The following is a 25,943-nucleotide window of genomic DNA, read 5'->3' as shown; positions in this document are numbered from 1 at the left end:
ACGCCTAAGCAATCTCCTGCTGTTTGGTTAGGCAGCAGTGGGGCTTGGTGTCAGTTTGCACAATTTGATCAAAAGGTACACTAGCAACCTGTTAGAACAAGTTGTGGATGTGCGGCCATGTTGGTTTCTCTATGATTTAAAGGAAAATTGTCATCTGTTCACTCACACTAAACCCAATACATTGGGTTATAGTGTGGGAGAACAGGAGACTGATGAGGGGTTAATGGTTTAAATACGTACCTGCACTCCGGAGATCTGTCCCTCCGAAGATCTTCTTTCATGAATGGCGTGCTGAAGCTGGGCCAGCTGGCTCAATTTGAATATTCATTGTCGCAGGTCACGTGAGTGCTCAATTGCACGCAGCTCTCACATGACCCATGGCAATGAATATTCATATTTATATTCATTACCGCGGGACAGATCTCCGGAGTGCAGATGACCATTTTTCTTTAACTCAAATAGTTTTTGAAATTATGCTGAGAAGCAGTTAGATGGGTACTAGTTCTCCCTATGTGGCAATTGAAACCATGATGAATCACGTTCTGTAGTAGTACAGTAATAAAGCCTCGCTCTTGCATGGTGCTTGGAGTATTGGTGCCCCAAGAATTGGATCGCGGACACTGGATAAAATAAAGGAATGATAAGTTTTATTCGAACATTGCATTTAAGAGAATAATTCTCTCTTCGTCAGGTCCAGACTGACCTGATCAAGAGAAGGAATCTCTCGAAACATGATGTCCGAAGCCTTCAAGAGCTGTACAGAATTTTATTACTGTACTCCTGCAGAATGCTATTTATCAACTCACAGCCATCCCTTCAAGTGGTCTGGGTTATAGCATTTCTCTTCATATATACTATATGAGGTGTTGAGCCCTTAGCCCAACACCTTGAGATAAGGGGTTTATCAACCAATTTTTATGCTAAAATTTCCCTAGGCAAAAGCAGCGTCCCCTTTTGTCTGTTTATTTTTACATATAATTGAAACAACTAAAAAGATTAAGAAATTCCAAATGCAGCAAGAGAGGTTGGCTGTTCCTACCTTAAAAAAAATAAAAAATTAATAACTGAAATAAATCATACCAGTAAACCAAGGAAGAGGTCAAACTGTCAGGATAGGAAACAAAGCAATATGCTATGAAAATTGAAAAAGCTTAAATAAAAAAGCCAAATAAAACCCATCACTAACGCTTAACAGGAGAAAACATGGTTACAGTGGGGCGACAATGAAAATTATAGTGAGTGATGAAATATTAATGTGCAAAGAGCCAAAGAGATGATGCAGATACCAAGATCTGTCACATTTTTCAATCACTCACTTATAATATGGGGTGATGCATCAGGTAAAAGATCAGAGGAGATTGTGATCATACCTTAACATTTACTTTACATTTAAGTGTGCATGGGAAATAAATTCAATGATGCAGTATCATCTTGGAAAACTTACTCCATTTTCTCAAAGCCAACCTATGTTAACCCCTTAAGGACCAAGCCATTTTTCACCTTAGGACCAGAGCGTTTTATGAACATCTGACCACTGTCACTTTAAACATTAATAACTCTGGAATGCTTTTAGTTATCATTCTGATTCTGAGATAGTTTTTTCGTGACATATTCTACTTTAACATGGTTGAAAATTTTTGTGGTAACTTGCATCCTTTCTTGGTGAAAAATCCCAAAATCTGATGAAAAAAATTGAAAATTTTACATTTTTCTAACTTTGAAGCTCTCTGCTTGTAAGGAAAATGGATATCCCAAATAAAAAAAATTTTATTCACCAATACAATATGGTCTACTTTATGTTTGCATCATAAAATTGACAAGTTTTTACTTTTGGAAGACACCAGAGGGCTTCAAAGTTCAGCAGCAATTTTCCAATTTTTGACAACATTTTCAAACACTATTTTTCAGGGACCAGTTCAGGTTTGAAGTGGATTTGAAGGGTCTTCATATTAGAAATACCCCATAAAAGACCCCATTATAAAAACTGCACCCCCCCAAAGTATTCAAAATGACATTCAGTCAGCGTTTTCACAGGAATAGCAGCAAAGTGAAGGAGAAAATTCACAATCTTTATTTTTTACACTTGCATGTTCTTGTAAAAATTCAAAAATTGGGTCTACAAGGGGTAAAAGGAGAAAATTTATACTTTTATTTGCAGCCCAATTTCTCTCGAGTAAACACATACCTCATATGTCTACGTAAAGTGTTCGGCGGGCGCAGTAGACGGCTCAGAAGCGAAGGAGCGACAAGGGGATTTTGGAGAGTACGTTTATCTGAAATGGTTTTTGGGGGGCATGTTGCATTTAGGAAGCCCCTATGGTGCCAGAACAGCAAAAAAAAAAAAACACATGGCATACCATTTTGGAAACTAGACCCCTTGAGGAACGTAACAAGGAATTAAGTGAGCCTCAATACCCCACAGGTGTATCAGGACTTTTGCATATGTAAAAAAATAAAAAATAAATGTTTTCACTAAAATGTGTGTTTCCCCCCAAATTTCACATTTTTGCAAGGGTTAGTAGCAGAAAATACTAGGGATCGACCGGTATTGTTTTTTTTAGAGCCGATACCGATAATCGGTGGAGTTTAGGGCCGATAACTTATACCGATATTCCGGTATAAGTTATCGGCTATTTAAAAATACCCCCCAAAATTTGTAACCCCATCTCTTCTGAGTATGGAGGTACCCCATAAGTTGACCTGAAGTGCACTATGGGCGAAATACAATGCTCAGAAGAGAAGGCGTCATATTTGGCTTTTTGAGAGCAAATTTTGGTCGGGGGGCATGTCACATTTAGGAAGCCCCTATGGTGCCAGAACAGCAAAAAATAAAAAAAAATAAAAAAACAACATGGCATACCATTTTGGAAACTAGACCCCTTGAGGAATGTAACAAGGAATAAAGTGAGCCTTAATACCCCACAGGGGTTTCACAACTTTTGCATATGTTAAAAAAATTAAAATAAAAAAATTTCACTAAAATGTGTTTCCTCCCAAATTTCACATTTTTGCAAGGGTTAATAGCAGAAAATACCAGGGATCGACCGATATCGTTTTTTTAGGGCCGATACCGATAATCGGTGGAGTTTAGGGCCGATAGCCGATAACATATCGATATTCCGGTATAAGTTATCGGCTATTTATCCCCCCTCGACACCGCTGCAGAGCATTGATTTAAAGCGGGCGCTTTAAATCAATGCACTGCAGTGGCTTTTGCGGTGCCATAGGCCGCCGCCGCCACCACCCGCTTCTCTCCCCTACCTGTCAGGGTGGTCCGGGCCATCCATCCTTCCTGTAGTGTCTGGCGGCATTCCGGGTGCACTGGTCCAGGCTGTCCTTCTCCGGGGGTCATCTTCTCCACTCCGGGCAGGCTCCGGCCTAGTACGCTGCATAGACGCCGCTACGCAGTGACGCCCGTGCGCAGCGACGCACCTGACGTCACGGTGTAGCGGCGTCGATGCAGCGTACTAGGCCGGAGCCTGCCCGGAGTGGAGAAGAGGACCCCCGGAGAAGGACAGCCCGGACCGGTGCACCCTCCACCCGGAATGGCGCCGGACACTACAGGAAGGAAGGATGGATGGCCCAAACCACCCCCATTACGGGTAAGTTTATTTTTTTTATTGACTCGGAGGGTGGGGGGAGGGGCCCGGTCGGTATAGCGGTATGGGCAAAAATCATACCGGTGGGTCGGGGGGGGGGGGGGGCGGTCGCGGTGCGGCGGGTCAGGGGAGGGGGCGGTCGCGGTGTGGTGGGCGGGGCATTATCGGCAAGGTAATTGCCGATACTGATAATGCCCAAAATCGTGATTATCGGCCATACCGATAATCGGTCGATCCCTAGAAAATTCCCCCAAAATTTGTAACCCCATTTCTTCTGAGTATGGAAATACAACATGTGTGGACGTCAAGTGCCCTGCGGTCGAACTACAATGCTCAGAAGAGGAGGAGCACCATTGAGCTTTTGAAGAGTGAATTTGTTTGGAATGGTAGTCAGGGGCCATGTGCGTTTACAAAGCCCCCCGGGGTGCCAGAACAGTGGACCCCCCACATCTGACCCTATTTTGGAAACTACACCCCTCACATAATTTAATAAGGGGTGCAGTGAGTATTTACACCCCACTGGCATTTGACAGATCATTGGAACAGTGGGCTGAGCAAATGAAAAATTTAATTTTTCATTTTCACGGACCACTGTTCCAAAAATCTGTCAGACACCTGTGGGGCGTAAATGCTCACTGCACCCCTTATTACATTCCATGAGGGGTGTAGTTTCCAAAATGGGGTCACATGTTGGGGGTCCATTGTTCTGGCACTATGGGGGCTTTGTAAACACACGTGACCTTCAATTCCGGACACATTTTCTCTTCAAAATCCCAATGGCGCTCCTTCTCTTCCGAGCATTGTAGTTCGCCCGCCGAGCACTTAACATCCACATTTGGGGTTACAAATTTTGGGGGGCTTTTTTCCTATTTCCCCTTGTGAAAATGAAAAATTTAGGGTAACACCAGCATTTTAGTGAAAATTATTTTTTTCTCATTTTCCCATCCAACTTTAACGAAAAATTTTCAAACACCTGTGGGGTGTTAATGCTCACTATACCCCTTGTTACATTCCGTGAGGGGTGTAGTTTGCAAAATGGGGTCACATGTCAGTATTTTATTTTTTTTGCGTTTATGTCAGAACTGCTGTAAAATTAGCCACCCCTGTGCAAATTACCAATTTAGGCTTCAAATGTACATAGTGCACTCTCACTCCTTAGCCTTATTGTGCGCCCACAGATCATTTTACGCCCACATCTGGGGTATTTCCATACTCGGGAGAAATTGCGTTAAATTTTGGGGGTCTTTTTTTCCCCTTTTACCTCTTGTGAAAATAAAGTAAAGGGCAACACCAGCATGTTAGTGTAAAAAAAAAATTTTTTTTTACACTAACAGGCTGGTGTAGACCCCAACTTTTCCTTTTCATAAAGGGTAAAAGGAGAAAAGGCCCCCCAAAATTTGTAGTGTAATTTCTCCCGAGTACGGAGATACCCCATATGTGGCCCTAAACTGTTTCCTTGAAATACGACAGGGCACCGAAGTGAGAGAGCGCCATGCGCTATTGAGGACTAAATTAGGGATTGCATAGGGGTGGACATTGGGAATCACTGGCGTAGAATACCCCTAACAGGGTGCCTCCAGCTGTTGCTAATAGTTGTTTTTTAGCAACAGCTGGAGGCTCCATTTTGGAAACACTGCTGTAAAATACGTTTTACAGGGAGACCGTGTAAGGGGTGTATATGTAGTGTATGTAGTGTTTTACCCTTTATTACGTGTTAGCATAGAGTTTTTAGGGTACATTGACACTGGCGGAGGTTTACAGCGAGTTCCCTGCTAGGAGTTTGCGCTGTGGCGACAGCTCATACTTGAAGCAGAAAACTTACTGTAAGCCAGCCCGTGTGAATGTACAGGGTACAGCTGTTTCAAAACTACAACTCCCAGCATGTACTGACAGACCGTGCATGCTTGGAGTTGTACTTTTGCAACAGCTGGAGGCACACTGGTTGGAAAACCTTCAGTTAGTTCTGTTATCTAACTCAATATTTTCCAACCAGTGTGCCTCCAGCTGTTGCAAAACTACAACTGCCAGCATGTACTGATCACCGAAGGGCATGCTGGGAGATGTAGTTATGCAACAGCTGGAGGGAATCGCAACTATAACTCCCAGCATGCTGGGATTTGCAGTGTTGCAGCATCTGGAGAGCTACAGTATAGAGACCACTGCAAACTGTGGCCCTCCACATGCTGCAAAACTACAAATCTCAGCAAGCCCAGACAGCAAACAGTTGTGTGGGCATGCTAGGAGTTGTAGTTTTGCAAGATCTGGAGGGCTATAGTTCAGAGACTATCATATAGTATTCTCAAACTGTAGCTGTCCAGCTGTTGCAAAACTACAACTCCCAGCATGCCCAAACAGCTGTCTGGGCATGCTGGGAGTTGTAGTTTTGCAACATCTGGAGTGCTACAGTATAGAGACCACTATATAGTGGTCTCGGACTGCAGCCCTCCAGATGTTGCTAGGCAACTTACCAGCTTCTATCGGATCCAGGGAGCTTGCTGCACGACATCGCCGCCCGCCGATCTCTGACGCCGATCGTCGCCCGCAGCCTCCGCAGATGGGTAAGTGGACCTATGTCGTTTCTCCGTCCTGCCCCGCCTATTGCGGGTGGGCAGGATGGGGGAAAACGAAAGTTGACCCCCCCCCCCCGGATCTGCTATTGGTGGTCGCGTCTAGACCACCAATAGCAGGGATAGGAGGGGTGGCACCCGTGCCACCTCACTCCTATCTTTTCAGGGGGATTGTGGGTGTCTTAGACACCCGCGATCCCCCTTATATTCCGGGTCACCATAGACCCGTAATGACCCGGAATCACGCAAATCGCAAGTGTGAATTCACTTGCGATTTGCGCCGATATGGGGGGGGGGGGGAAGGGTGGGGCGGGGGTCTGATGACCCCCCTGGGCATTTGCGCGGGGTGCCTGCTGATAGATATCAGTCACCCCGGTCTGGTCCCCGCCAATTCCCATGGGCGTACAGGGCGTCCTTAAGTACCAGGGAGCAAAGGCGTACCTGTACGCCCCTTATAAACAAACAAAAAAATAATTTTTAAATAAGCTTTCCTCCACTGCTTCATAGCCCCAAGTATCTATAGCGGAAGACATTTGCATTCAGGGGAACCGAGTGTGTCACTTGTCAATCACTGACACCACTATGGCCAGTGATTGGCTGAGCAGTGCTGTGACGTCACACCTGCCACTTGCGACAGCTCTGGGAAGCAGGCAGTCAGTGGAGACAGGGCATCCTGATAGCAGAGGCTACACAGGAGTGGAGTGAACAGTTATTGTTTTATCAGGTAGGCTCAACATTAGTTTAAAAAAAAAAAAATTTATAATATGGACAACCCCCTTTAAAGTTTTTCTGGGTGTCTGAATAAACAACCACTTAGCATGCCAATTCCATAATATGTTAGGTGGTTGTAGCATCCAGTGATTGGATACTGTATAAATATTATATATCCTATACATATATATATATACACACACATATATACACACACACACACACACACACACACACACACCCCTCCAGCAGTAGAATAGAAGTCAACAAATTACTATCATTGCCTACCATCATTACAGCTAGAAGGGACACACACACACACACACATTTACTTTACTACATTTATTTTCTACATGTAACTACAAAGATTTAGATGACGATTTAAGCTTTTTTTGGCAGAGGAATCAAGAACACTTTCTAGCCCAAAGATTTGCCGACTCCCCTTCTTTTCTTAGCTGCTCAGTATAGGTTGAATAAGGTCATCCAGACACTGAAGTTGTTCAATTAAAGCATTTAACCCCCTTAAGGACACAGCAAGCCTTTGTGTACTCCCATAATACACTGCATTACTTCTGTAAAACAGGGTACAATGCCTGTCAGTCTTCCACTGACAGCCCATTAGGTTCAGGCTCCGGCAAAGCCATATAGTCTCACACAGAGCAAATTCAAGTAGAATTGTTGTTAGGTCCACCACTGCCATGATAAACCATTCAAACCTGTGACTGTGTTTTGGGGGTGCCAATATGTTTTACTGCGTGACCAAGCAGATGCCACAGTCTCTAATGCTTCAGCATTCCTAGGAATGGAGTTTGAAGCAGACCTTTGAGCAAAGCATATAGACTATCTTAAAAGTAACCGGTTATCAATCTCATGCTTCTCAAACCAAAAGTCATCATGGTGGTCGCCGATGCCTTCTCCCTGCCCAACCAACCATGACTGATTGATCTCTCCATATACCCAAACAGGGAAACAACTACTTGTGTGGTGGGGAGAAGATGCCAGGGCCCACTCTAATGACTTGTGGTTCAAACAGCATAAAAGGAAACCTGTCATCAGTTTCATGCTGCCTGAGCCACAGGCAGCACAATACAGGGAGAGGCTACAGTTACATCATTCCGGGTCCTGGTTGCACAGACTCCAGTCGATCCACGGCTCAGGCATGGCATCATTCTTTGTCCCGACTACAGCCCCACATGTCGCAGGGATGATTAACAGAGACACAGCTAGCCTAGCCAATGAGGAAGTGTGAGCGCCTCCCCAGGGCAGGGGATTTAAACTAGTGTCTAATACCTATACCCATGATCAAGGTTTTTTCCTACACTTACATTCCTATTCTCCCTGTGTCCATTATTCTGATCAAATCTTTTTTGCCTGTTCTCTGATGTTGTCTTTTGTCTGCTGATTTCATACCATGCAACACAAAATTAGTTCAGCTTTCAGGTGCTCCGGTGGCTGGAGACTCTCTCCTAGGACTGTATCCACCTTTTCCAGCCACCGGAACATCTGAAAGCTGAACTCATTTATGCAGGCTAAAGTCAGCAACTGCCGAGCTGAAAAGTTTGTGACAAATCGAATAATTGTAACTTTGATCATCTCTATTAATTTCCCTGAAACTCTGTAGCATTTTAGAGTAGAAGATACAGTGTAACATACAGGGAAGGAGCCCCTTCCTTAACCCCTTGCTGCAAAACACAGTTTATAAACGGCGCAGCGGTACGGGAGGGTTATGATGCGAGCTCAGGAGCTGAACTCGCATCATAAATGCACGGCCCCCGGCTGCTATCAGCAGCCAGGACCCGTGGCTAATGCCGGACATCGCCATTCAGGTAGATGTCCGGCATTAACTCTTTCATAACAATCACAGTGTGCCTTACCTGCCTCCTGCTTGTCCAATCGGCGATTGATTGGTCCAGGCCTGAAATCCAGGCTTGAGCAATCAACTGCCGATAACACTGATAAATACATTGCAATGCAATGGCAGGGATCAGTGTATTGAAATCAATGTACTGCATGTTATAGTTCCCTATAACTTTGCAAAAAAATAAATAAATAAATGTAAATAAAAAAACATATGTGGCATCATTATTGCGTGCGTAAATGTCCGGACTATAAAATATATATCATTAACCCCTTAACGACGCAGGACGTATATTTACGTCCTGCGCCGGCTCGCGCGATATGAAGCAGGGTCGTGCTGTGACCACCGCGTCGGTCCCGGCGCTCAACAGGCGGGACCCGCGGCTAATACCACACATCGCCGATCGCGGAAATGTGCGGTATTAACCCTTTAGAAGCGGCGGTCAAAGCTGACCGCCGCTTCTAAAGTAAAAGTGAAACTATTCCGGCTAGTCAGTCGGGCTATTCGGGACCGCCATGGTGAAATCGCGGCATCCTGAACAGCTTACAGGACACCGGGAGGGCCCTTATCTGCCTCCTCGGTGTCCGATCGGCGAATGACTGCTCCGTGCCTGAGATCCAGGCAGGAGCAGTCAAGCGCCGATAACACTGATCACAGGCGTGTTAATACACGCCAGTGATCTGTGTAATAGATCAGTGTGTGCAATGTTATAGGTCCCTATGGGACCTATAACACTGCAAAAAAAAGTTTTAAAAAAGTGTTAAAGGTCATTTAACCCCTTCCCTAATAAAAGTTTGAATCACCCCCCTTTTCCCATAAAAAAAAATAACAGTGTAAAAAAAATAAACATATGTGGTATCGCCGCGTGCGTAAATGTCCGAACTATAAAAAAAATATCGTTAATTAAACCGCACGGTCAATGGCGTACACGTAAAAAAATTCCACATTTCAAAAAAGCGCATTTTGGTCACTTTTTATACCATTAAAAAATGAACAAAAAGTGATCAAAAAGTCGGATAAAAACAAAAATCGTAACGATAAAAACTTCAGATCATGGCGCAAAAAATGAGTCCTCATACCGCCCTGTACGTGGAAAAATAAAAAAGTTATAGGGGTCAGAAGATGACATTTTTAAACGTATACATTTTCCTGCATGTAGTTATGATTTTTTCCAGAAGTGCGACAAAATCAAACCTATATAAGTAGGGTATCATTTTAACCGTATGGACCTACAGAATAATGATAAAGTGTCATTTTTACCGAAATATGCACTGCGTAGAAACGGAAGCCCCCAAAATTTACAAAATGGCGTTTTTTCTTTGATTTTGTCGCACCATGATTTTTTCTTCTTCCGTTTTGCCGTTTGAATTTTTGGGTAAAATTACTAAATGTCACTGCAAAGTAGAATTGCTGAAGCAAAAAATAAGCCATAATATGGATTTTTAGGTGGAAAATTTAAAGGGTTATGATTTTTAAAAGGCAAGGAGGAAAAAACAGAAGTGCAAAAACTGAAAAACCCTGAGTCCTTAAGGGGTTAAACTGCATGGTCAATGGCGTACACGCCAAAAAATTCCAAAGTCCGAAATAGTGTGTTTTTGGTCACTTTTTATACCATAAAAAAAAATTAAATAAAAAAATAAATGAAAAAATATCAAAAAGTCAGATCAAAACAAAAATGGTAAAATATTCAGATCACGGTTTAAAAATTGAGCCCTCATACCGCCCCGTAAGTGGAAAAATAAAAAAGTTATAGGGGTCAGAAGATGACAATCTTCACCCCATTTGTAATCAGTCCCCGGAGCGTGTTCGCTCCAGGACTGATTACCGGCGACTACAGGGCGGGCGGCGTGTGACATCACGCTCCGCCCCTCAATGCAAGCCTATGGGAGGGGGCGTGATAGCTGTCACGCCCCCCTCCCGTAGGCTTGCATTGCGGGGCGGAGCGTGTCGTCACACGCCGCCCGCCCTGTAGTCGCCGGTAATCAGTCCCGGAGCGAACACGCTCCGGGGACTGATTACACACGGGGTGCCGCGTGCATGATCCCGGGGGGTCCGCAGCGGCGGGATTCCCGCGATCAGGCATCTTATCCCCTATCATTTGGATAGGGGATAAGATGTTTAAGCACTGGAGAACCCCTTTAAGGACCCAGCCAATTTTCACTGTAGGACATGGCTATTTTTTTGCACATCTGACCACTAACTTTTAACATTAATAACTCTGGGATGCTTTTACCTTTCATTCGGATTCCGAGATAGTTTTTTTTTTACATATTCTACTTTACGTTAGTGGTAAAATGTTGTCGATATTTGCATCCTTTCTTGGTGAAAAATTCCAAAATTTTATGAAAAAAATTGAAAATTTAGCATTTTTTTTTACTTTGAAGCTCTCTGCTTGTAAGGAAAATTAATATTCCAAATAAATTATATATTGATTCACATATGCAATATGTCTACTTTATGTTTCCATCATAAAGTTGACATGTTTTTACTTTTGGAGGACATCAGAGGGCTTCAAAGTATAGCAGAAATTTTCAAATTTTTCACAAAATTTTCAAAATCGAAATTTTTCAGGGACCAGTTCAGGTTTTAAGTGGATTTGAAGGGTCTTCATATTAGAAATACCCCACAAATGACTCCATTATAAAAACTAATTCAAAGTATTCAAAATTACATTCAAAAGGTTTGTTAACCTTTTAGGTGTTTCACAGGAATAGCAGCAAACTGAAGGAGAAAATTCAAAATCTTCATTTTTTACACTCACATGTTCTTGTAGACCCAGTTATTGAATTTTTACAAGGTGTAAAAGGAGAGAAATCTTCCTAAACTGTGTAACCCAATTTCTCTCGAGTAAGAAAATACCACATATGTGTATGTCAAGTGTTCTGCAGGCGCAGTAGAGGGCTTGTGAAAATGAAAAGTTTAGGGGAACACCAGCATTTTAGTGAAAAAAGTTTTTTTTCTTATTTTTCCATCCAACTTTGAAGAATTTTCATTAAACACCTGTGGAGTGTTAAGGCTCACTATACCCTTTGTTACGTTCCGTGAGGGGTGTAGTTTCCAAAATGAGGTCACATGTGGGTATTTATTTTTTGGCGTTTATGTCAGAACCGCTGTAAAATCAGCCACCCCTGTGCAAATCACTAATTTAGGCTTCAAATGTACATAGTGAGCCTGAGCCTTGTCCGTCCGCAGATCATTTTACACCCACATATGGGGTATTTCCGTACTCAGGAGAAATTGCGTTACAAATTTTGTTTTTCCTTTTAACGCTTGTGAAAATAAAAAGTATGGAGCAACACCAGCATGTTAGTGTAAAAAAAAAAAAAAAAAAAAAAAAAAATTTACACTAACAAGCTGGTGTAGCCCCCAACTTTTCCTTTTCATAAGGGGTAAAAGGAGAAAAAGCCCCCCAAAATTTGTAGTGTAATTTCTCCCGAGTACGGAAATACCCCATATGTGGCCCTAAACTGTTTCCTTGAAATACCGTATATACTCGTGTATAAGTCGAGGCCCCTAATTTCACTCCAAAATCCCAGGAAAAGTTATTGACTCGAGTATAAGCCTAGGGTGGGAAATACATCATCCCCCCCTGTCATCATCCAGACCCCCTTCATTAACACCCTCATCATCATCCCCCCCCCCTTCATCATCCCCTTATCATCCCCCCCCCCCCCTTCATCATCCCCTTATCATCCCCCCCCCTTCATCATCCCCTTATCATCCCCCCCCCTTCATCATCCCCTTATCATCCCCCCCCCCTTCATCATCCCCTTATCATCCCCCCCCCCTTCATCATCCCCTTATCATCCCCCCCCCCTTCATCATCCCCTTATCATCCCCCCCCCCTTCATCATCCCCTTATCATCCCCCCCCCCTTCATCATCCCCTTATCATCCCCCCCCCCCCTTCATCATCCCCTTATCATCCCCCCCCCCTTCATCATCCCCTTATCATCCCCCCCCCCTTCATCATCCCCTTATCATCCCCCCCCCCTTCATCATCCCCTTATCATCCCCCCCCCCTTCATCATCAGCCCATGTCACAAGCCACCCCCCCCCTTCATCATCACCCCATGTCATCAACCACCCCCCCTTCATCATCACCCCATGTCATCAGCCACCCCCCCCCCCCCACCTTCATCATCAGCGCTTGTCAATGTCTGATACAGTGGTCTTCAACCTGCGGACCTCCAGATGTTTCAAAACTACAACTCCCAGCAAGCCCGAGCAGCCATCGGACCCCAGGACAGGCAGGGGGAGAGAAGCGGGTGGCGGCAGCGGCCTATGGCACCGCCAAAGCCACTGCAGTGCATTGATTTAAAGCACCCGCTTTAAATCAATGATCTGCAGCGGTGTCGCGGGGGAATAAATAGCCGATAACTTATACCGATATTCCGGTATAAGTTATCAGCTATCGGCCCTAACCTCCACCGATTATCGTCCCTAAAAAAACGATAATCGGTCGATCCCTACTTTACATCAATAGTAAGTGGCTGAAGTGTATGTATCCTGGAGCTTAAGTAAACAGCCCCCCCCCCCACCTCCTTCCCACTAACTTTTTATCTTTATATATCTTACCCTGTAGAATGTATATCTTGTCCTTATATTCCACAGCACTATGAAACTCCATTGCCACAGGCATTAAACTCACAGCGGTCCAACAGTTGTCTCTAACATCATAGCATTCAACGGACTTTAGGGGATTGCGGCCATCCCCTTCGTAAACGCGTCCCCCTATTGCATATTGCTTACCACAGCAATGAACCAGTTTGCAACCTATTCGGGCTCTGAGTAGAGGCGCCTTAGCCAGCCACCTATTATTTGAATGGTCATATAACCAGAAATCACTTTCAGCTCTATGGTCTATGCAGACATCGTTGTTACTTGGTTTGTAGCCCCCCGCAATGTAAAGTTCATTATCTGGTGTCACAAGGATACCAACTTCTCGTAAATCACCAGGGGGTTTGCATAGTTTATAGACTTTTCCTGTGAGTGTGTCCAGACAAGGCACAGTTTGCTTCTTCCCTGAGTGTTTGCTAGCGGCTTCAAAGCAGATAATCATTTCTGAAGCGGTCATGCCGAGACGCCGGTTACAGCAATTGGCACTAATCTTTCCCTTTTGTATATGGTTTTTAGGCATTGCCCGTGCAAACATAGGAGGGATCTTTTCCACAAATTGTTCTTCCATAAGAGGCATACGGATACATTTGGCAAATATCTCTGGAAGATGCATTTCTCTTTCGGATTGGTCATGCTCAAACCAACTGATAATGCTGTCGTAAACATGTTCTTCTTTATCCACGTCCAGGTCGTCACTGTTCAGTATACCTATGAGCTGATCTTTCCTCAGGTGCAAAAATTCCTGCTCTTTGGTGACGTACAAAAACTTTTTACGAATGTATTCTTGAGACTTGTCCTTAAGTTCCTGGTGACCATAGTGATCGGCAAAAATAAATACACCTATACAGTTCTGTGGATCCAATCGGCTGATCATGTATTGAGCGCACTGGTCCTGGAGGGAAGGAATCTGGAAGATGCTAGCTGCAGTGAACAGAGCCTGGACATTGGCCTCAGTCAGCTGGACTCTGGAGGTGTATGCATAGTTCAGTACAAGCTGCATTGAATCTGCTTCAATTCCCACTAACCGGACCTCTTTTTGTGTGCTCTCTGTAAGGCCGCTAGTGAACATAGATCTGCAATGAGAAGAGAAAAGCTATTGATTAGAAGCAATCCGCAATAGATAATACCAGGCACTGCTACTCCGCTAATTCATCTGCCGCTACACTCCTCTGGTACAAGAACCATTCCGGTGCTCACATGTAGAGTCCAAGTCATATCTAATAGGAGGAGAATAAAAAGAATGGAGCACTCACCCGGTCCTGAGGAACAACAAATTTCTTTTTTGCATTACAAATTCATATCGTTCCGATACATGCAGGAGAGCGGACGGATGCAGAGGGGAAGTGGGTTGGGCGACGGTCCGTATCGCGCAATCAGCGCTTCATCTGGCCCGACGAAGCGCTCCTGACAAAGCGCTAACTGCACGATACGGATCGTCACCCAACCCCCTACCCCCTGCATCCGTCCGCTCTCCTGCATGTATCGGAACGATATGAAGCTGTAATGTAATAAATAAATTTGTTGTTCCTCAGGACCGGGTGAGTGCTCCAATCTTTTTATTCTCCTATTCATTAAAAGGCCAATCAGACAGATAAAAAGGTAAATCCTACAGACAGTAACAGCACATTGGCATAAAGCATGCAGGACTGGATTAAAATCATGTCCCACAGAAATTAAGTTAAAGGGAAACTGATAGGAGCATCACTTACCTGTTTATACAGGAAACTAGTGTGGGTGATGCAGATTCTAACTCAGGTTGCCTTTCCTAAATCAGTTAGGCCTTTCCAAAGATATATACAATCCCTCTTGGTGCATCAGCTCTGTGCTACACCCCTCCTTCGTAAATATGCATTTTCCCCTTCAGCACGTCGTCATAGCCTCACATAAGGCCAGTTGCCATCAAGTGCGCATGTGCCAAATAAATACATATTTACAAAGGAGACGGTATGACAGGGCTGATGGAGGCAGAAGATGACATATTAGAAGTTTTGTATATATCTTAGAAACAGTGCAAAAGATTTGGAAATGGGCAACTTGTCTTAGAATCAGCCTGACCTGCATTTTACCCTGTATAAGCAGGTTAGTACTGGTGATGCTCTTGTGAATTTCCCTTTAAACTGTCACTGTCTTTCCAAACAATTTTCCTCCATCTGAAAGACTATAGGATTCCTAATATTTATTTATTTATATAGCGCCTACAGATTCCGCAGCGCTTAAATTCCGCAGTGTGACATATTTGGATATCACTTTATTTACCATAAATGACTCCTTTGTCCTGAAAAACTGTTCTAAAATCTTGGCCAGTAGGCGTTTCACTTCTCTTCAAACTGATGTTTTCTGCCTGTTAAGGAAATCCCATTTGTAGCAGCAGACAGATCAGTACCGAACGCAGGAACTTGAGGCAGGACTGAGATAGTCTATGCTCTCTACTAGGCACAACACTAAGTGCATGTATCCCGAGTCTGTCTGCCAACTCCAAATGATCAATACTGTGCCTTAAAAAGGTAAAATTAAGGCTTACGTCTAATAGCCTTTAAAGGAAATCTGTCATCAGAATCACCCGCACTAAACCTGTTACACAGGCTTGTAGTGCGGGTGATCCTGATTAAAACGCTTCTTACCTGGTTAAAAATGGTTCAGTGGTTCTAAAGATATCTATATTTTTAGTTTTCTGTTATTCCCTGGCTTGGGACTCAGTGGGAGGTCTTATCATCTGGGACTCGGCCACACGTCATTCTAGCTGGGCGGAGCTGCCGCCCGGCTCATGAATATTCATGAACTTATCCTCGCGGCCCTCCCCACCAGACCTAGGAAAAAGGAATTAGACTACGAGGATAAGGTCATGAATAATCATGAGCCGGGCGGCAGCTCCGCCCAGCTAGAATGACGTGTGGCCGAGTCCGAGATGATAACACCTCCCACTGAGTCCCAAGCCAGGGAATAACAGAAAACTAAAAATATAGATATCTTAAGAAGCGCTGAACCATTTTTAACCAGGTAAGGAGCGTTTTAATCAGGATCACCCGCACTACAAGCCTGTGTAACAGGTTTAGTGCGGGTGATTCTAATGACAGATTTTCTTTAAGGGTAGAGTCACACGTAACGGATCTGCAGTGTATTTTACGGGGCAGATCCACTAGTGACCCGACCCATTTTGTGTCTTCAGCGTTTTCCACCCCTGTTCCCCTGCCTCGCTCCACCCCTGGCCTGCTCGCAGAGGAAATGCGCTGCTACAAGCAGCCACACAGGGGGCCTGCGAGTAGGCGAGTGCACTCTGACATTGCGGTGTAGTGTACTCCGATATCACGGCTTCTACACTATGTCCGAGTTGAGGCCATGTGCAAAGTACATGTCATTATAAAGTAATGTGCAGTGTACTCAGACATCGCAGCTGCTCGCATTCCCTCTGTGTTCCTGCTCGTAGTGGTGGATTGCCGCTGCAAGCAGGCCATAGGTGGAGCGAGGCGGGGGAACGGGGGTGGCAACAGCTAGAGGCACAAAATGGGTCAAGTCACCGGTGGATCTGCAGTGTAAAATACGCTGCGGATCCGTTACATATGACCCTACCCTAAAGGAATACTCCACTGAAATTTTTTTTTTAATTAACTGGTGCCAGAACGTTTAAAAGATTATCAAATTACTTAATCCTTCCAGTACTTATCATCTGCTGTATAATACTGAGGAAGTACTTTTCTTTTTAAATTTATTTTCTCTGTCAGACCACACCACACTGTGGTAGGAACATATATACAGGCGCTGCAGGGGCAAGATATATAGAAGCACTGTGGGGGCCAGACATATTACCCCCCCCCCCCCAGCGAATGAATGAATATAATATAATATATATATATATAAATATAATATAATATAATATAATATATATAAATATAATATAATATAATATATATATATATATATATAAATATAATATAATATAATATATATATATATATATATTAATATAATATAATATAATATATATATATAAATATAATATAATATATATATAAATATAATATAATATAATATATATATAAATATAATATAATATATATATATATAAATATAATATAATATATATATATATATATATATATATATAAATATAATATATATATATATATAAATATAATATATATAAATATAATATAATATAATATATATAAATATAATATAATATAATATATATATATATATATATATATATATATATATTATAATATAATATAATATAATATATAATATATAATATATAATATATAATATATAATATATAATATATAATATATAATATATAATATATAATATATAATATATAATATATAATAATATATAATATATAATAATATATAATATAATATATATATATATATATATATATATATATATATATATATATATATATATATATCTTTCCCCACCGCAGCACTTCTATTTGAAAACCCCGCCGGGAGCCCTGAATGGCTCCTCAGTACCAGCCATTCAGGGCTCCCGGCAGGGAATTTAAAAATGAAAGTAAATACATTGTACATCGCAGGGTTGCGGATCTTGCCGCCTGCTCCCGTTTAATAACTTCTAATCGCATTGGGTCTCAGAAGTGAAACCCAGAGCGATCAATCCCTCAGCCCCTGTAATACAACCCCCATCATGGAACAGAGTCTGTTCCATGATGGGGGTTGTAGTACAAACACTAATGTAGCCTCCCCAGCCACCGGCAGACTCCCGCAGCCGGGGAATTACTACTCCCATCATGGTAACAAGTCTGTTCCATGATGGGAGTAGTAGTAGTCCCTCAGCACTGCAGGAGTCTGCTGATGTCACCTCTTATGAGCATGCTCAGAAGTAATAACGAATATTATAAACCAGGTGCAAACGGATGACATAAAGGCTCATCCGTTTGCCATATACTTCAACGTTAAAAAGAACAGCCGTTAATTTACCGGTTTCTTTTGACGGAAGAAAAATTTGTGCATGTGCCTTTTTTTTCCGTCACAACTAACGTCCGTTATTCATGACGGGCTATAACGGGTCATAACAGATAAAAAAAATCCCATAGACTTGAACGGGATTTTGTAACAGACATTTAACATCCGTTTTTAAAGCTTTTCTAATGGACGTTTATAACTGATCTTTTAACTGATTAATTTTATAGCGTGAAAGAGGCCTTAGATGGCCTGACATTTTGTGGACACCTTTAGGATAACGCCTGGATATTTTGTTGCTCACAAATCTTTGTCCACAGGAATACGGCCACTAAAATAGACACTGACTGCTTTAGCGTGGCCTTTTCCTACATAGCAATATGTCATTATACCTGAAGTATGGACTGATTGCTGCAAGTACGTTCCGGTGGCAAGAAAAATGTTTCCCGTGATCCACTTCTACAACAATATCGGTCAGCTGGCCTTCATCGTACATCGCTTTAAGCTGCTGGAGAATGCTGCAGGCATGGTAAGGATCCATCCCACTACTGACTGGACTGGACGAAGGGATTCCATTTTGAGTTTGTAAAAACTTGGCTATTTCTAAAACAAGAACAAAACAAAAACAAAAAAAAAAACACCAACCGTGCGAATGAGAGAACAATAACTTATTGTAGCAGTTATACAGCAGATCAGATTCACATGAACCCATGGCTTTCTGTAGTTGTTTGACAGGGCCTGGATAGACCACTCTGTAGAAGACATTTCATGACTGTGGGGGTGCCCTTTTTATCAATCACACCCCGATGTTCCATCCCCCCAAGTATACAAATATATGCTTATGGCAGATATGTAATAGCAATGTCAGGGGAAACCAGAGCGTCTAGTCTACCTCTTCCCACATGAATAAGCATGTTGACTGTGCAAGTCTATGGGGAGGCAAGAGAGGCAGCTGGTGGCAGAAAACAGTCAGCTATTTCTAGACCTCTTTATATGGGGATGTCATTTTCACCAATTAACAGCAATGGGAGTCACAAGAATGTTTCTGGATTGGGTTTTAATGAAAAGCACAAGTAGATTAGGGAAGGCTCACACGGCTAGAATTCAAGCTGATTTGGACGAGGAATATTTGTGCTCAAGTTAGCAGCACGAGACCCAGTACCATAGAATCACGTTATACAGGGTCTCGTGCTAGAGACGGGTGCTAAGGAGACAGAACAGAAAGCTCGGTCTACTAAATTCCCAGAGTGTGGGAAGAATAGCGCCTATATTGAGGCATCTATCAAACAACAAAATGGTGGGCTCAGTCCATGTAATTCAAAGATAGGGTGCTCCTGTGATAATATAAAGCATACACAACCCATAAGAAACAACAAATAATACCATAAAGGCACATACCTTTGCATATAAATGACAAAAACACCAAATAATGGAACATGTGCAGTCTTAGGTGAGCGGCGCCCATCCCCAGGTTTTTCCCTACTACCGTCTGGCCTCCACCATATCACAGGTTTTTGGGTACTAGGTAGATAGGAGGGCTTAGACCACATGACCATTAATAAAGTTATAGCGGCAGGATTGTAATTTGGATACATGTATTGCTATTATACAACCACATATTTCTATGCATAGCCCGACACCTGGTTGTATGATTATGCATGTTTATTCTTTAGTGGGGACTGTGTTACTGGGATTTCAAGACCCTTCTGGTTGTAGGGAGGGTTTTTTCCCCCAACCCTTCTTCCCCTAACTTTATTTGTTTGTATGCCCTTCCTATCTACAGATGTGAGTATTTCTGTTTACCAATAAAGATTATGGTTTTTGTTATTTATACACAAAGGTGTGCGATTCTTTTGGGTTGTGTATGTTAAAGGCATTTAGGGGCCAAATTTAAAATAAAAGGTTATTTAGAAAAAGGACTATTCTGCATTGGTGGTCTGCTTTAAATTCAACATACTTAAAGGGGTACTCCAGCCCTGAGACATCGTATCCCCTATCCAAAGGATAGGGGATAAGATGTCTCACCGCAGGGGACCCGCCCAGCTGTTTGTGAGCTGGCACCGCGGCATGCAGCTCAAACAGGTGGATGGGAATACAAGATTGTGGGGGTCCCCAGTGGCAGCACCCCGCCGCAGTGAGACATCTTATCCCCAATCCTTTGGATAGGGGATAAGATGTCTCAGGGCCGGAGTACCCCTTTAAAGTATACCTGTTAAAAAAAATGTCATAATGTAAATAAAACCATTAGATATATTTGTAATGTACATTGGTTAAAAGTGTGTATATTTTTGGGTAAAAAAAAAAAAAAAAAAAAAAAAAAAAAAAAACAATGTCCCTGCTGCTATTGCCCGTGTCTCTGTAAGGAGACCAAATACAGAAAGTGTGGGCAGGACAAGTAGGGTTCTGTGCAGACTCCTAGCTTGTCACTCTGTGTGAGCCGTGGGTGTCAGAGCCTCAGTGCGCAGAGCCCAGGGGCACACAGAATAGTTGTAGGGACAAAAATAAAAACACATTTTAACCAATGTATATTAAAAATATACATAGAATATTATCTACGTTATATACAATTTTTTTTTTTTTTTGAAAGGTACACTAACTCTGCATTTGCCATCAGGGAAGACTCATGAAACCAGTCACACGACTTCAAATGCATAGGGGCATTTTTAGGCATTAGGCTATAGCATTAGGGGATAGATATGGGAATAAGAAAGCAACAACCTCTGCGGATGCTACAAATTCACTTCTAGGTCTATCACCTTTAGTAAGGATCATTCACATGAGCCACATCAAGCTGTGACCGGTCTCTAAAGCCCAGGTTTACGTGCATTGGTCTCAATGGCATTTGCTTCCTCTATAAAGGAGAGCGATTTTGATGATATGGCTGGAAAACCCAGTGGAAGTTTCTCAACCAGGGTGCCTCCAGCTGTTGCAAAACCAACTACCGGACAAGTAGGGCTCTGCAGAGGCTCCTGGCCTGTCAATCATCCTGTGATGTGTGAGCCGGGAGCCCTGCTTGTCCCCCGTGCACACTTCCTATATTTAGAATCCTCAAAGAGACACACAGAGAATAGCTGGGCACACCAGTAGAACAGATTATCAGTAACCTCCAGAATAAAGGCTCCATGGATTTTTCTGTAGACCTGAAACAATAATAGCCTAAGGGTCTGTTCACATCAGCAGTAAAGGGGTAGTCCATTAATAATATATTATTATTGTTACAAATCAACTTGTGTGAGAAAGTTAAACAGATTTGTAAATTACTTCTATTAAATCTGCTGTTGCCACCCCTGTCCATGTCAGGAACTATTCAGAGCAGGAGAGGTTTGGTATGAGGATTTGCTTGTACTCTGGACAGTTACTGACATGGGCAGAGGTGTCAGCAGAGAGCACTGTGGTCAGACTGGAAAGAACTACACAACTTCCTCTGTAGCATACAGCAGCTGATAAGTATTGGAAGGATATATATATATATTTATATTTTTAATTTTTTATTTTTTTAAAAGAAGTAATTTACAAATCTAAAAAATATACAATGTAGCCCGGACCTTCTAGGTGAGTAAATGAAAATAGATATACGTGGATCGTGCTTCAATAATAATCAATATTTATTATAAAATATAAATAAGATTCGTCACTTCTCACAGGGCCCTTGTGAGAAGAACATGCATATAAAAAGGCAACCTAACAATGTACCACCATCCTGGCTCTGACTACAGCTGACGTCAGACGCCGGCAACACGAGGCGAACTTCCAGCCCTCCAGTACATGGTCCTGTTCACCAACCAGCAAAGCGGTGAGGAATACCAACTCCAGCGCACGCCAGCAGTCCCCGGACATCATTGCGATCTTCGGCGCCTGCCAGCGCCTCAGCCGACAGCGACTGCCACCGCGCTCAGATAATACTGGACCAGGCTCACGATTGGAAGCGCCGCACAGAGGACTGTGCACACCACGGACACTCAGCCATTGCGGGAGCAATACCCATCGCCTGAGTTACCATTTACAGACCGGTAACAATTTCTAATATTACAGACTGTTCGCTACTGTATCTAAAAGGGACATATCTACCCTAAATACCCAGAAGAGCAACTCTTTAATATATTTGTATGGTACAGATCTTACTCTGCTATTTTATTATCCTATGCCAGGTTTATAGTTTTAATTACTATATGCCTAAATACATTGTTAGGTTGCCTTTTTATATGCATGTTCTTCTCACAAGGGCCCTGTGAGAAGTGCCGAATCTTATTTATATTTTATAATAAATATTGATTATTATTGAAGCACGATCCACGTATATCCATTTTCATTTACTCACCTAGAAGGTCCGGGCTACATTGTATATTTTTTTGTTTTCCCTTTTCTAGCAATTAAGGTATAGTTGCTTGCCCAGTTTGACCTCGGTGCGTATTAGTTGTGAGCTGCACATACCTGTATAATTTTTTCTAATTTACAAATCTGTTCAACTCTCTGGAGCCAGTTGATATGAAACAATTGTGTTCCACCAGAGTACCCCAATGACTGGGACTGTTGGGACTTTATCAGGAAAAAAAAAAAAAAAAAAAAAATCCTGCATGTCAGTTTTTCTCCGCTAAAATCGTGCAAAATAACGTATAACAAACAGAAACCCGACAGACCCCAACAAAGTGAATGGGACCTGTTGGCATCCAATGGCGTCTGGTGTCACACACTCCGCCAAGCTCAGTTATCAGCTTGTGTAACGTATGTGAACAAAGCTTTAGGACTCTCAACTGGGGAAGACCCGGAAGCATCGATCTATGAGCAGCTCCAAAGGGAATTTATTTTCAATTTCGAGGCTTGATACAAGATCAAAGGTGTATCACAAGATCTCTGACTTGTCGGCTGCATGAAACGCTTTATGTTTCCTTTTCACTATCACCTGGTCATTACGTTTAATTCTGCTGTATAGTGGTGTAGTCAGTCATGCTTATTGCATACACTTTTTTTTATTTTTTAAATAATAATAATTATATATATATATATATATATATATATATATATATGAAGAAAAATGTAGCATACAGCAGTACAGTATATACTTTTTATCCTTTTCAATAGTATAAAACATACATTAAAAGTAAACAAAACCACAGCATGAACCCAGCCAGGTTTGTCTATAGCTGCGTTTCCCAACCGGGATGCCTCCTGCTGTTGCAAAACTACAACTCCCAGCATGCCCGGACAGCCTCTGGCTGTCCGAGTATGTTGGGTGTAGTAGTTTTGCAAAGGCTGGAGGCATCCTGATTCAGAAACACTAACCGAAAGTGACAGAACCTCTATGATCGTGTTATCTTGAAGAAGGTGGGAGCCTAGGAGTCTACCCCCATAACTATGTCACTAGATGTTGCCTTGTATAGTTTGCAGCTTAGGATCAGGCCAGGTTCACACAGCATTTTAGTTTAAAGTTGATGTTTTATAAAAAAAAAGCATAGAAACTATAATATAAACTGATGCAAAAAAATTAAATTAAATAAAAGTTGCTGCTGAATGCTATTTTTTTTATTTACTTACATTAAAACAAAAAGCACAAGGCAGCTTATACATGATTTTATTGGTTGTTGCATACAGATTGGAACCAAAACATTGACATGGAGACAGAACACTGATCCCAGCCTCACCTGTGTTAGGAAGTTATAGTAGTAGTGATCACCAACCTGCGGCTCTCCAGCTCTACAGGCAACTAGAGCATGCTGGGAGTTGTAGTTTCGCATCAGCTGGTGATCCACAGGTTGGAAACCAATGCTATAGGGTGGGATGGTCTCATCTCGGCCTAGCTGTAATGTAGCAATATATGTGAATGGCCGCCCATGGGGATGAGCCTGATCCACCATAGACAATATATGTTAGTTGGTATCCCCTTAGGCTCATGGAGGGAGGTTTCAGTCAGATGTGTTCTAGGACAGTGGTCTTCAACCTGCGGACCTCCAGATGTAGCAAACTACAACTCCCAGCATGCCCGGACAGCCGTTGGCTGTCCGGGCATGCTGGGAGTTGTAGTTTTGCTACATCTGGAGGTCCGCAGGTTGAAGACCACTGCTCTAGGACATCCATGTGCCTAGTTGTGGGGGTCATGGAGAGATTCATAGTAAATACGTCAACAACAGATATTAAGCACTGATAGCACCACAGTGTCCATAATGACCCTTGTACACAATTTCTATTGGCCTTAAGGGGTCATCTAGTTGCCATAGATACAGCACCAGCGCCAACTTCAGCTCCCATTAGCCCAATTACCTGTAGTTCTATTATTTAGGACAGGGTTTACCACTCAAGATGCCCTCAATTGTTGTGAAACTACAACTCCCAGCACGCAGACGGCTGTCTGGGCATGCTGGGAGTTGTAGTTTAGCAAGAGCAGGAGGCACCCTGACTGTGAAACACTGACCTGAAAAGTGACTGTGATGAAGAAAGCAGCTGAGGACATGAAGGAGATGTGATACCAGGAGATGACTGTAATAACAGGGGCAGCATTGCCTCCCACCGTATATAGCCTATGTCAGCCCTATATACCGGTACGTGAAGGGAACCCGAGCCCTATGCCGCCCCAAAAGCAAACACTTGCTCCCCCAGAGCCCCCAAACAACTCACCTCCTCCCTGCGCAGCCATTCTCCTCCTCCGGTTCCAGCTTGAGTACAAAACGTCACTCACTTCCTTTAGAAAATCCGGATGTTCCCCGTCAGCCAATCAGAAGCCTCCCCTCTCACCACCGCTGCGAATCTATTGGATGGTAAAGGCAAAGCACGCCGGGAAATGTAGTTCTCTACGCACTCAAAGGGTGAAGCCTGCCCCCGATGTTTTGTGTGACGTGTCACCATCACGGAAAGGAATGCCGGTATATGTAGTTTTATGGAGGAGGAAGGGGGCGGGATAGTGCGACTGAATCAGCTGGTCTGGGTTGTAGTAATGTAGTAGCGTACAGCTGAGGTCACGCTGGGCTGTAGTAATGTAGTAGTGTCTGGTTGTGTTTGCATTGGTTGAAGTGGTGCACAGTGTACAGCTATGGTCACACTAGGTTGTAGTAGTGTACACACTGGGTTGTAGTAGTGTACAGTGTATGGCTGCAGTCACACTGGTTTGTAGTAGTGTACAGTGTATGGCTGCAGTCACACTGGTTTGTAGTAGTGTACAGTGTATGGCTGCGGTCACACTGGGTTGTAGTATTGTACAGTGTATGGCTGCGGTCACACTGGGTTGTAGTAGTGTACAGTGTATGGCTGCGGTCACACTGGGTTGTAGTAGTGTACAGTGTATGGCTGCGGTCACACTGGGTTGTAGTAGTGTACAGTGTATGGCTGCGGTCACACTGGGTTGTAGTAGTGTACAGTGTATGGCTGCGGTCACACTGGGTTGTAGTAGTGTACAGTGTATAGCTGCGGTCACACTGGGTTGTAGTAGTGTACAGTGTATAGCTGCGGTCACACTGGGTTGTAGTAGTGTACAGTGTATAGCTGCGGTCACACTGGGTTGTAGTAGTGTACAGTGTATAGCTGCGGTCACACTGGGTTGTAGTGTACAGTGTATGGCTGCGGTCACACTGGGTTGTAGTAGTGTACAGTGTATGGCTGCGGTCACACTGGGTTGTAGTAGTGTACAGTGTATGGCTGCGGTCACACTGGGTTGTAGTAGTGTACAGTGTATAGCTGCG

The 25,943-nt window shown here is 43.0% G+C and overlaps 1 protein-coding gene across 1 annotated transcript in view; it reads right to left on the bottom strand.

The window, feature by feature from the left end:
- Positions 1–25,174, bottom strand: part of KBTBD8 (kelch repeat and BTB domain containing 8) — a gene marked incomplete at its 3' end in the record, with an annotated part of 30,862 nt that extends 5,688 nt beyond the window's left edge. The window contains 3 exon segments of the mRNA XM_056524564.1: positions 13,313–14,427; positions 18,669–18,879; positions 24,886–25,174. Coding sequence (XP_056380539.1) covers positions 13,313–14,427; positions 18,669–18,879; positions 24,886–24,904 — 1,345 coding nt within the window. The 5' untranslated portion in view covers positions 24,905–25,174.
- Between the last annotated feature and the right edge of the window lie 769 nt (positions 25,175–25,943).

Source organism: Hyla sarda, chromosome 6 (genome assembly GCF_029499605.1).
Source record: "Hyla sarda isolate aHylSar1 chromosome 6, aHylSar1.hap1, whole genome shotgun sequence".
NCBI classification, from domain to species: domain Eukaryota; kingdom Metazoa; phylum Chordata; class Amphibia; order Anura; family Hylidae; genus Hyla; species Hyla sarda.
This window is presented reverse-complemented; position numbering and strand designations above follow the sequence as displayed.